General features: G+C 52.7%; 1 protein-coding gene across 1 annotated transcript in view; it reads left to right on the top strand.

The window, feature by feature from the left end:
• The window catches only part of IRAK2 (interleukin 1 receptor associated kinase 2), a 44,364-nt gene that overhangs the window by 5,224 nt on the left and 26,738 nt on the right, over positions 1 to 12,402 (top strand). The window contains exon 2 of the mRNA XM_040995184.1: positions 1,709 to 1,891. Within this exon, the coding sequence (XP_040851118.1) occupies positions 1,709 to 1,891 (183 nt within the window). The remainder of the gene's footprint in view (positions 1 to 1,708; positions 1,892 to 12,402) is intronic.

Genomic DNA, 12,402 nt, shown 5'->3' on the forward strand with positions numbered 1-12,402 from the left:
CTTCCCAGGTCCATTGAAAAATATATTTTTGATGTTTCTGTTTTCAGTTTCATTTTCTCAAAACACTTTTTTAAAAAAAGATTTTTAAATTTTTATTGGAAAGGCAGATGTACAGAGAGGAGGAGAGACAGAGAGGAAGATCTGTCATCCGATGGTTCACTGCCCAAGCAGCCACAGTGGCTGGAGCTGAGCCAGTCTGAAGCCAGGTCTCCCACGTGGGTGCAGGGTCCCAAAGATTTGGGCTGTCCTCCACTGCTTTCCCAGGCCACAAGCAGGGAGCTGGATGGGAAGTGGGGCTGCTGGGGTTAGAGCCGGCACCCATATGGGATCCTGGCGCATGCAAGACGAGAACTTTAACCACTACGTTATTGTGCCAGGCCCTCAAAACACTTTCTGATTAAATTCTTCACTCATAGGTCATAGAGCAACCTCATTTTCTTTAAGAATTTTCTTTTTTTTTTAATTTATGTTTATTACAAAGTCAGATATACAGAGAGGAGGAAAGACAGAGAGGAAGATCTTCTATCCGGTGATTTACTCCCCAAGTGACCACAACGGCTGGTGCTGCGTCAATCTGGAGCCAGGAGCCAGGAACTTCCTCCATGTCTCCCACGTGGGTGCAGGGTCCCAAGGCTTTAGGTTTCAGGCCGTCCTTGACTGCTTTCCCAGGCCACAAGCAGGGAGCTGGATGGGAAGCAGGGCTGCCAGCATTAGAACCAGTGCCCACATGGGATCCTGGCACATTCAAGGAGAGGATTTTAGCCGCTAGGCACCAAGCCGGGCCCTAAGAAGGTTTTCTTTTTCTTTTCATTTCTTCAGCGACACATTAGTCATTCAGTAGCACATTATTTAACTTCATGGTATTGTAAATTTTTCTTCCTGTTGTTGATTTTGTTTTATGGATTTTCATTTAAGGGGATGTACAGTAACTGTGTAACGGAGACTATTATATCCAGATGTGAGGATACAATGCAATATGCATCTCTACTTGCAAAAATGGATTGACGATGAAACTGTTGGACTCGCTGCCATTGGCCATGCCCACTTTGATGGAATTATTACTGTTTATGAAGAGCTATACTTTTGTAATAATATAGGGGAACTAAGTGAGGGGGAATTTGGGGAGAGAATAAGGGAAATCCCAGGGTCAATGGGACTGTATGATAAATTGGTAAAGATAATAAAAATGGAAAAAAAAGAATATTCAAAAAATTATTCAAAGGCAAAGTTACACACAGGGAATATTCCATCTGCTAGTTCACATGCCAAATGGCTGCAATGACCTAAGCCAAGAGCCTGAACATTTTTTGTTTGTTCAAGATTTATCTATTTTTATTGCATATGGGATGCTGGTGCATGCAAAGTGAGGACTTTATCTGTTAGGTTACCGTGCCGGGGTCCCGAGCCTGGAGCTTTTCCAGGTCTTCCACATGGATACTAGGGGCCCAAGCACTTGGGCCGTCCTCCTTTGCTTTCCCAGGCGCGTCAACAGGAAACTGGATTGTAAGTGGAGCAGCTGGAGCTTGAACCACCATCCATATGGGATGCTGGTGTTGCAGGTAGAGGCTTCCACTTCCCTAGCCTTGCACAGATGTCCTGGCCCACCAGTGTGAGCAGAATCCCTGTGCTTCCTCAGGAGAGGCGGGTAGGGATACTGTGGTGGAGGGACCACCTACTTGGACCCTAACCTCCTGTCTCCATCTGGCAGCATCCTACGTGATCACAGACCTGACGCAGCTGCGGAAGATCAAGGCCATGGAGCGGGTGCAGGGCGTGAGCATCACCCGGGAGCTGCTGTGGTGGTGGGGCATGCGGCAGGCCACCGTGCAGCAGCTGCTTGACCTCCTGCACCGTCTGGAACTCTACCGCGCTGCCCAGATCGTGCTGAACTGTGAGTGGCTCCCGGGCAGTGCCCAACACTCCACCCTCTGCCTTCCAGTCATCCTCAGTGTTCCCACTGAGGCAGCAGGTGGATGAGCCTGTGTGTATCCGAGAAACTGGAGACAGTGGTGCCCAAGGGGAGAAGAGTCAGCTACTGGGGAGCAAGATGTAGGTGGGAGACTTTCTTAGGCATCCTTCTGTGCCCTACAAATTTGGGTTTTCTGTTCCAGAACTAACTAAATAGGAATTTTAAAGGCTGCAATGTTCTGTAATGTTAAAAAAAGAAAAACAAAGCAAAACAAAAAACCCAACTCCAATCAACTCCAATCAATGTCCTCCTACACATTTTACATCCAAGAATCAACTGCTTTCACAAGTTTGGTGTTTGCTCTGACTTGGTGTCTGCAGCCCAAGGTGGGCAAACTGCTCTCTTTGTGGTGGTGTTTCTTTCTCAGCAGCAGCAGCTTTTGGAGGTTGTGGCTGTGAGGCAGGAAGAGAGACGGAGGGAAGGAGAGAGAGACAGAATTCCCCACCTCTGTTTCGCTTCCCAAATACCTGCAGTGACCAGGACCAGGCCAAAGCTGTGAGTGCAGTCTGGGTCTCCCACTCAGGTGGCAGGAAGCCAACTCCCGAGCCAGCCTGGCTATTTCTGGAAGTCTGCCTGAGTAGGAAGCTGAGGTCATAACCAGGAGCCCAGCCCAGCACTCTGGCATGGGCATGGTTGTTGTAATGCATTGGGATCACCGTGGCAGACACCTGCTCCCACACGGGCATAGTTTCTAAGCCCGCTCCTGGTTGGTAGGTACTGTGGTTACTCCTGGTATTTCTGTCTGTGATGTGCATACATGCTGGGGCAGGCACACCCTGGTTTGAACATGTGTGAGTGTAGCTGTAGGGTGGCTTTCCGCATTGAGATTGGCCGGTTTATAGGTTTGTGTGTTTCAAGTGTTGGTCAGCAGTATCAGTTTGCCCTCTGACAATCATAGTGGGAAGGCATTCAGGTGATAATGATGCCTGCGCAGTGGAAGGATACGATGTGATGACCAGTACCTGGCAGTGGGAGAAGGGGTCTGGTTATTATTCACCTTCCGACATTCCAAAAGTGACCCCTTCAGTTTGTAGCAGGGAGCCAATCAGCATCTGTTTCTCTATCAATATTTATTTATTTGAAAAGTAAAGCAGCAGAGAGAATTCTTCCATCAGCTGGTTCACTTCCCAAAAGTTCCCAAAGGCCAGGTCCGGACTTGGTGGAAACAGGAACCAGCACCTCCACCCAGGGCGCACTAGGGCGGCGTGAGCTCAAGTACTTGTCCATCTTTTACTGCCTTCTCAGGCGCATTAGCCTGCTGCTAGATGCCTGCTGGACACCTGTCCATCCTTGGGCTGTCCTGGGTTCCAGGGTACAGAGGTGAGGGGCTTAGGGAGGCAGGGTAAGAGGCTGTTGGTCCACCTCTGCCCTTTCTTTTTTTTTTTAAGATTTATTTTATTATTTTTATTGGAAAGTCTGATATAGAGAGAGGAGAGACAGAGAGGGAGATCTTCTGTTCATTGATTTACTCCCCAAGTGACCACAACGATCCAAAGCCAGGAGCCAGGAACTTCCTCCAGGTCTCCCACACAGGTGCAGGGTCCCAAGGCTTTGGTCCATCCTTGACTGCTTTCCTAGACCATAAGCAGGGAGCTTATGTTCCTGAATCCTGGCTCCGGATTGGCGCAGCACCAGCCGTTGTGGTCACTTGGGGAGTGAATCATTGGATGGAAGATCTTCCTCTCTGTCTTTCCTCCTCTCTGGAAATTTGACTTTGCAATAAAAAAACCAGAGAAATCTTAAAAAAAAAAATTCTAATCAAGTTCACAAGCCAAGAAGATAAAGGGAGAAGGTCGGGCACCTCCTAGGCAGGTCCGGCCAGGAAGACCAGTGTGAGGAGGTGAAGCTGGAGGAATGGTCATAAGACAGCCATGGCGGAGTCGGGATCAGAGCAGCCTGGGAGGGGCCCTGGGCTCCCTTGATCAAGGCCCCTCTTCTGGTTATGGGACATCTGGTATTGACAGTACGACAGGAAGGTCCTGTTGCCCATGGACCTGGCTCTCCGTGCCAGGCTCTAGCCAGCCCATGCCTGCACAGGCCTGCTTCCTTTCCATGTGTGCCCCCAGCAGGCTGGTGTAAGTCAGGAGTCAGCACTTCTCACAGGCTTCAGAGAGGGTGGGCCCTTCCAATCCTGGCTCGCCCTGGTCTTGAGTCTTAGGGTCTCCTTCTGCCCTCCCCGATACCCCGCTCCAACCAAGGACAGGTGTTTGTCTGGGTCAACCTGAGGGCCTGACGGTTCTGCAGCAGAGCAGGGAGGCTGCAGTTGTGGTGAGGGGACTGGGTGGGATGGCACAGAGAGTCCCAGGGACCATCACGGAGCATTGGCCCTGCACCAGTGGCCCTGAAGCTCCATGCTGTGGCCACTGAGAAGAGATTAGTGAGGGAATGTGCCCTAAGGAATTATGTGTCTTGAGAGAATTAAAGGGAGACGCTTCAGGAGTTTAGAAGAGGACAGAAGGGTGGACCCCAGTAAGAGTGGGGTCGGGAGTGAGGAACACGGTTCCGGCCACATGAGGAAGAGGGGGTGGTAAGCTGAGGCATGTGCCAGCCCCAATTATGCCCTGCAGAGTGGCTGAGATATCGCTTGGAGCCCCATGATGTGTGGAATTGGACACCAGGGCCCCCTGGCTGGACACGCCCACTCTCCTTGGCGTCACAGCTGCTGCTGACTCATCTGGAACAGATTCTTAACACTTTGAGGTCGACCAAGTGGGGTGTGAGATTTAAAGAGACACACTCATCCTGACATGACTATTTTGGCTCACTTAGTGAGCTTGCTGACTGGGGCAGATCTCCTGTGGGAATGTGTGGGCTGGGGTGGGGTCTGGAACTCAGGAGCACCTCTACCCCAGAAGGAGGACCAGAAAGGGGAAGTGACTCCACCCATGGTTGCAGCTGGGTGGGTTGGGGCCAGAATCCTGGTGCTCAGCCTTTGGCAGGACCCAGTAATGGGTCGTCTTTCAGCTGCTGTACTGCAGGGATGGGCTGCAGCTCTAGCTATCCTGTCCTCTCCACACTTCTTTTTCTCTTCTGCTTCCCTCCATCCTATTGATCGGAATAGCCCAAGTGCAATGGCTAAGGTTCCCACATTCCATCTGGAGGTACTGGGGTCACGGTTGCTTTGGCCCCTGACTCCAGCCACTGGCTCACACAGACTCTGCGAGGCAGAAGCACTGGCTCAAGGTGGGACGGGGTTCCTGTTGCTGGCGTGGGTTAAGGTCCTGGGCTTGGCCTGGGGCCACTGTCAACTTTCGGGAGTGAGACACTGAATGGGTGCTCACCCTGCTGTCTTTGTCTCACTGTATCTCCCTCTGCATGAAGAAGGGAGACTGAGGCTGGTCCCTGTGTCCATGACTCCACTTCCTTGTCCTGGGAGCCTGGTGTCCGGTTGCGGCCTCAGGGTCCCCAGATAAGGCACTTCCTCTCACAGTGTCCTCTGTTTTTCAAACATGAGTGAAGAAAGTGTGATGTGAGTCCCTGCCTCTCTCCCAGTGAGGCATGAAAGCAGAGGGCCGTGAAACATGTTGAGTCTGACTCACAGAGGGCCACTCTCCCCTTAGTGAAGTGTTTTTGGCTATTTCTGTCTTGGCAGGCAGGCATAGTGAGCACCTTCCTTCTTGCTAGCTTGTGGTGCAGCAGCTTCAGTTAAGCTGCTGTGTGTGGCTCCTGCATTCCCTGTCGTAGTGCCTGGGATCAAGTCATGTCTGTGCTTCCTCTTCCCACCCAGCCTCCTGCTAGTGTGCCTGAGAGCCAGCAGCGGATGGCCAGGTGCTTGGACCCTGGCTGTCAATAAATCTTTCTTTCTTTTTTTAAATTTTATTTTAAAATAATGGTTACATGGTTGATCAGGGTGGGAAGCATTGAGGTTTAGGGAAAATTGGGTGAACTCATTGCTTCCAAATTTGCTATTTCTTTTTGTTGTTCCTGGGGGAAGAGGAGAGACAAAGGGGGAACCACTCTTTACTTTCCACATGTCCCAGTACCGAGGCATGAGGGGCTGCCCCCGCTCATCAACCCAGACGCTCAGTGTGTACACGTTCTGAGGGTTCTGTCCAAGTGGCGTGGATAGTTGCCAATTTCACTGATCCGAGGATGATGTCACCCTCCCAATGTCCACTGGCTCCATTCACTGAGATTTTTTGCTGTCATTTGATTGGGTTAGTTCTGTTCTGCTACAGCACCAAACATGCTGCCATATTCTGCTTTTACAACAGGGTCTGTGTCCACTACTCCACCTTTTTCATTAAGTAGGACATGTTCTTGCAGGAGAGTCCAAGTACCCAGGCCAGGTGTCCCAAACATCACCGGATCCCTCTCCCCTGGGGCTCACAAACATGGCACCTACCTAGTAGGTCGGCCCCACATCAATAAATCTCTCAAAAAAATAAAGTTTAGATGGGTGCAAGAATGGTCGCTTCCTGCCATGAGTAAGGGGTCAGATACCCAAGGAACGTAACTTTCAGAAAGAAAGGGAGGCACAAGAACAAAGCACCCTTGGAGAAAGTCGAGGCCTGGAGCGAGGCCCTGTGACTATGGCAGGATGGAGCCAGTACCGCTGATGAAAACCCTCACGCTCAGCGTGCAGGAGAGTTTTGTTCTGTGTGGGTTTCCATCATGTGCCGGGAGAGTAAGGGTCCTTCAAAAACGTCATGCAAAATAGAAGTAAAAGCTCAGTTTATTTTGGTACAAAGTTTTTGAAATCCATGCACATGGGTTTGGTGTGGTCCTCCCCTCTGACTACTCAGACATGCCCATGCACCTGCCTCTGTGTGCGTCAGCAGGACCTTTCCCCATGGGATCCAGGTTTAAGGGTCCTAGTCATTGACTCCCCGTGGTCAGAGCCCAGGCCCCGATGGTCATGTGTCCTTCTCGACTTTGTCAGGCCCCAGTGATCCCATTCTTTCAACAAAAGAGCAGTTCCTGTGCCCCGTTTGTGCACCCCTACACACCCAAAAGCGCAGTGCTGGAGTTGGGACAGGAAGCTATGCTGACAGCCCCTGGCTAAATGAGAAGCACAGGGTGACTGCCAGTGGCACTCGATGGATCAGGGGTTGCAAAGGCCCCTCTGGGTTGAGGGTGGCGGCTCCTTTCTTGGCCCCCCAGGGCCCCTGGTCCTTCTGGGTGGCTCTGCGGTTCTGACACATTGAGCTTCAGTGTCCCCTGGGAGCTGCTTAGGGTGTTGACTGCTGGGCTCTAGCCCCAGCTGGCTCTGCCTGGCCCTCATGGTGCTCCTGACGCATCCTGAGGTGCAAGTGAGGACTCAGCTGGTCCTCTGGGATTCTGACCGCGGGCAGTGAGTGCGTTTTGTGACTTCACCTGAGGTGCAGTCGGAGGGAGCGGCCTGCTCACAGGCTTCTCTCCTGCTGCTGTGGCTTTGAGGAAGAGGGGAGCTGCGGGGCATCCACAGTCACAGCTCCTTCAGACCAGGCCTGTGGGCACTTTGGCAAGAGAATTGTCACAAGAGACTGCAAGCTTCCAGTCAGCTCTGCTGTGGAAACCACAGGCAAGGATCCCCCCTCACATCTTAGGACCATCCAGGGACTTACAGGTCTTTCTTCCCTCTCTTCCTTCCTTTGCTGCCCCTCCTCCCTCTTTTTGCTCACCTCCCCCTCTCATTCCTCTCCTCTCCCTCTTCCTCCTTCTTCATTTAATTTACTTATTTGAAAGGCCAAAAAAAAAAAAAAAAAAGGAGGTCTTCCATGTGCAACAGCTGGAGCTGTGCCAGGCTGGACCCAGGAGCTTGCTCCTGGTCTCTCACTTGAGTGGTAGGGGCCCAATTGGGTCATCCTCTGTTGATTTCTCAGGCCATGGGCAAGGACCTGGATCAAAACTGGAGCTACTGGTACTTGAATGTTGGCACCCATAATTGGATGTTAAAAATCCTCTTAACTGGCTTTTTTTTTTTTGTAAGATTTCAGGGTTGGGCAGAACTTCATTTTGTGCAGTAGACTCTGTTCCTGTGGTCAGAAGAGAAGGGGAAGGTTTTTTCAGGGGCGAGGGCTGGAGGAAGCAGCAACAGCATGAGGTGCGGCCATGGGATCAGAACAGCAGGAAAATACCTGCGTAGATCTGGGGAGGATCCAGGCAGAGGAGCCTGTGTCAGGACGGGTGGAACCAGGCACTTTGGGGACCCTGCCCACATTCACATAAACAACTCAGTTCCAGCTCAGTGACCAGGCCTTCAATATTGGTAACTCTGCTTTTATTTTGATTTTCATCTTATTTGAAACAGAGATGAGGAGACAAGATAATAAACCACATACTGATTCATTCTACAAATGGCCATGACAGCCAGTGCCAGATCAGCTTGGAGCCAGGTACCGGGAGCTCTGTCTGGGTCTCCCACAGGGATGGCAGGAGGAAAACCTGTGGGTCACTGTTGGGGATGGAGACCCTAGCTGGGCTCAGAGAGACCCCTAGCTAGACTCAGTCCAGGCTTTTGTCTTGCCACGTGTAAGTACCAGCCAGAGATGTAAGTAGGAGTGAAAGAGGAGCTGGATTTGAGAGGGGCAGAAAGATAGCACACGCTTGGACATGTGTGTGGGCAACTCCAGGCAGAGCTCCCTGCCCGAGGCTGGGTCCTCCTCTTAGGGGTGGGAGCAGTGCTCAGGGAGGGCCTGACTGAAGAACCAAAGGACATGGGACTTGGGTTGGGGCTGCTTGCACCAGTGGTCTCCAAGGAGATGTCATGGCACCTGGAGCCTGATGCAGAGTGAGGGTTAGCCCTGTGACGAGTCTGTGTGATGGGGCTGGCATTGTGGTGCTGTAAAGTAGGCTGTCACTTGCTATGCCAGCATCCCACGTGGGTGCCAGTCCAGGTCTGGCTGCTCCACTTTCTTTCCAGCTTGCTGATGTGCCATGCTGGATCAGCTTGCAAGATGTGACTGGGCGGTACAGCTGACTTTGAAGTTGGCTGTCCTAAGTTCCTTATCCTTTCTGACTCCCTGCCTTGCCCTGCCCTACCTGTGCCACCACACCTGTTGTCTCAGGGTTGTGTTGGCAGGAAGCTGGGGCAGAAGGCAAGGCTGGGACTTGAACCTAGGCTCTGTGGAACAGGATGCTGTAAGTGGTGTCTGGGACCTTGTCACCAAGAGCTCTATTCTTGGGCACCCAACTTTTAAAAAAAATTAATGATTACACTGGTTTGGCTGCTACAAAAAGGCCAACTAACTGAAAACTTCTTCTGTGTATTTGTGTGAGCAGTTTGATCCACAATCTCAAAAGTGCCAGCTGCCTCTCCTTGGTGTGGGCCTCAAGGCTTGCCCCTGCTGATGCCCCTGATGCCTTGCACAGCCCACACCAACAGCAGGGAGGACATTTCCTTCTGGATGTGGAGTGTCCAGAGGGCCCTTTGCGTTGTGTGGCTGCACCTGCTAGTTCTTTAGCCCTGGGGGTGTTCATGGGCCACCCACGCCCACCTGCAGGAGTGCTCACAGGTCGCAGAGATGGGCTGGGGGCATTGGGCTACTCTACTGGGGGAGCTAGCCAGAGTTCCCTCTGGGGCATGAGGCCAAACCAAGTGAGGGGCCACACAGGCTGGGAGGGCCTCAACCAAGGGACAGTAGGTGATGTGACTGAGGCAGGGGAGCGGGCACAGCCCCCCCAGGTCTGGGAAACCAGCCCAGTCTTCCCACTGGAATGTTCAACGTTTGAATGAAAGGACCCTGGCTTGACTCTGTAATCAGAAGTAAAGCCTGCTCATGTCATGGAAGGGAGAAAGTATTATCTCGCCAGGGATTGAGGGGAAGGTGCTGGAGAGTAGCTCTCTGTGGGTGGGAGACAGGGCAGGGAGACCCTGGATGTCAGAGAGTGGAATTGGAAGGGACCTGGGAAGGGATGGGTTGTCTCTGTAGTCTGTTGCCACGCTTTCCTGGGAGTTGTTTTTGCAATGTTCTCACAGCCTGGCTTGGATTGTGAAACCCCTGCTGTTTCTAACTTGAGTTTAGGCAGCTGCACCATGCTCATTTCCTTCCTGGAAAACTCCCTGCTGGGTGAGGCCCTGGGCCCTGTGGTGTGCTGTGGGGCTCCCTCCCTGGAAAGGTTTGCCCACCCCTCTTGCCTGGTTCAGACCTTGGGGCTACTAGCTGGACTCGGGCCCCAGGGCAGTCCACTGTACACTGTACAGACACTGTAGAGTCCTGTGCTCTGGAGAGGAGCAGGCATCCCTTCTCTCCTCTTGACCCTACCTTCTTGTTGGGAGAGGAGGCTGAGGGCCAGAGAGATGCAGGTACCCTGTAAGGAGTAGGGCTGGTTGGTGGGGTTGGGGCTTGGCTCTATCCCCTGCTTGGTCACTGGCTGGCGTCCAGTCTCACCTTCCTTATCTGGAAGTGGGTGTAAATGTCTCCCTGTCACGGTGCTTGGACACTGAGAGCTCTGAAGTTTCAGGGCTGGCACGGTGTCTCAGGTGACTGCTATATGGCCAAGGACAGGCCTCTGGCAGCTCTGTTGCAGGAGAGCCAGGAGTGATGTGGGAGGGAGTTGGGTGGGGTGTGCAGCGTGGGGGTGGAGTGAGTCGTTGCTGAGTGGGCTGCTGCACTCCCAATGTCCTGCTGATCCCCCTTTTACTCCCCTAGCCCTCAGAGCTTGCGTTCGTTAGTCAGGTGGGCCAGGTACTGCCACTGGCTTTCCAGTGTGGGTCAGGCTGCCACAGCAGTGTCTTCTGGTCGTAGTGGCAGAGGCAGGGAGAGGCCCACTGGCTCTTGATGGCTCTGTTCAGGACGTGGAAGAGAGCATTTCCCCATAAAGCACAAAATGGAGTAATCGGGATTTGAACCGTATTTCTGAGGGATGCTGGTGTCACAGGTTGTGGCTTTAACTGCTGTGTCTTAAGTGGCAGGATGTGTGTTCAGTACCTGCCACTGGCTCCTGACTCGGGCTTCCTGTTAGTGTAGACCCAGAAAGGTGACAGTGATGGCTGAAACAGCTGGATCCCTGCTACCCACCTGAGAGACTTGGATGGGGGTTTTGGCTCCTGGCTTCAGCCTGGCCCACTCCTAGCCACTGTGAATACTGGGGAAGTGAACCAGAAGATGGGAGCTCTCTCTCTCTTTATCTCTTGTCTGTAAACTTTCAAACAATGGAAGTAAATAAAACCTGTTGGCTAGAAGCAGTCATGTGGCTCCAGTCTAGTTGCCAGGAGGGGACAGGAGGGCAACAGGTGGCTTTAGGCAAATCCTGACTCAGGTGCAGGTCTGTTTCCAGGGATCTGTCTCGTCCAGGGTCCCACATAGCCCTTACCCTGTCCCATTGCCCTCTGACCTCATCTCTGCTGCTCACCCCTGGGTTGGCCTTCTCCTAGGCAGGTAGACCAGACTCTTCTGCCTCCACCCCTTGGTGCTTCTGATCCCTCTAGCCCCCTGCCTTCTTGCCCTGACTGGGCCTCGTCCTCCCAGGAGTTCTTCCTGACTGCCCCTAGGTAAGTAAGTAGGTCAGGCAGGTTCTTCTTCCTGAAACAGATTTTCAGTATAGAATGAGTCCTGGTTAGGGCCAACTGACAGTCAGAAGCAAGTGTGTTCCGAGAAAGGGTGGAATCCCCAGGCCCTCGTGCCACAAGTGAGGAAAGCTGAGTCATGGAGCCTGGTGGCGTGCAATTCTCTGCAGGACAGGACAGCCTTAAAGCTGCTCCCACCAAGTCCTGTGGGAACTGGCAGCTCTGAGAAGGGCGGGCCCACCTGCCCCTTGAGGCTGTGGCTGCAAGGAGGGAGCCGTGCGTGTCAAGCCAGCTGGCAGCAGGTTCCTTCAGTCCCTTTGATCTGGTCTAGAAGGGAGCCGTGAGTCAGGCAGAGAGTGGAAGCCTGGTCACCATTGGGTTACCACTTGCCTCATGGGGCCCCAGGGGTGGGAGTTTCCAGAGCATGCTCAGTGCTGCAGAACCCAGTCACCTGTGTGGGGTCCCCCACCCTGTTCCCAGGCGTGACTGCTTCCCTTTGCCACTGTAGTACATGTTTCCAGGTGACCAGGGCCTGGCATGCATGTGCCTATGCCCCTTCTCCTTGGAGGAAGTGGGCATAGAAAACTCAGAATTAAGTAAATTTGTTGCTGTGGGTTTTGCTTTCTTCAAACTGGGGAAAAAGACAGGGGCTGTACCTTTGTCTGCAGCACTGAGTGAAGTAGGCCACACGGATGTGTGGGAAGGCACCTGGGGCAGGCCTGACCCTGGGTTAGTGGGGAGGGAAGCTGTGACTGATACACAGCAGCTTGTGCTACTCTACTGAGCGGATTCCATCCTTGTGGCCCCATCTGGGAACTAGCAGGGGTGGTTAAAGTTGTATGAGGCAGCTAGAGCTGGGCAGGGAGCCACCTTGCCAGAGATGCATGGCTGAAGAGATGTGTACTGAGCGTCAGCTTTAGCTTTCTGCCCATTCAGCTGCGCCAGGCTGGCCCCTACCATTGCTGCTGCTGTAGGTCCCAGGACAGCATTCTCTCTTAGAAAT

The sequence above is a fragment of the Ochotona curzoniae genome, unplaced genomic scaffold (assembly GCF_017591425.1).
Source record: "Ochotona curzoniae isolate NIBS_2020 unplaced genomic scaffold, NIBS_Ocur_1.0 contig_908, whole genome shotgun sequence".
Taxonomy (NCBI): Eukaryota; Metazoa; Chordata; class Mammalia; order Lagomorpha; family Ochotonidae; genus Ochotona; species Ochotona curzoniae.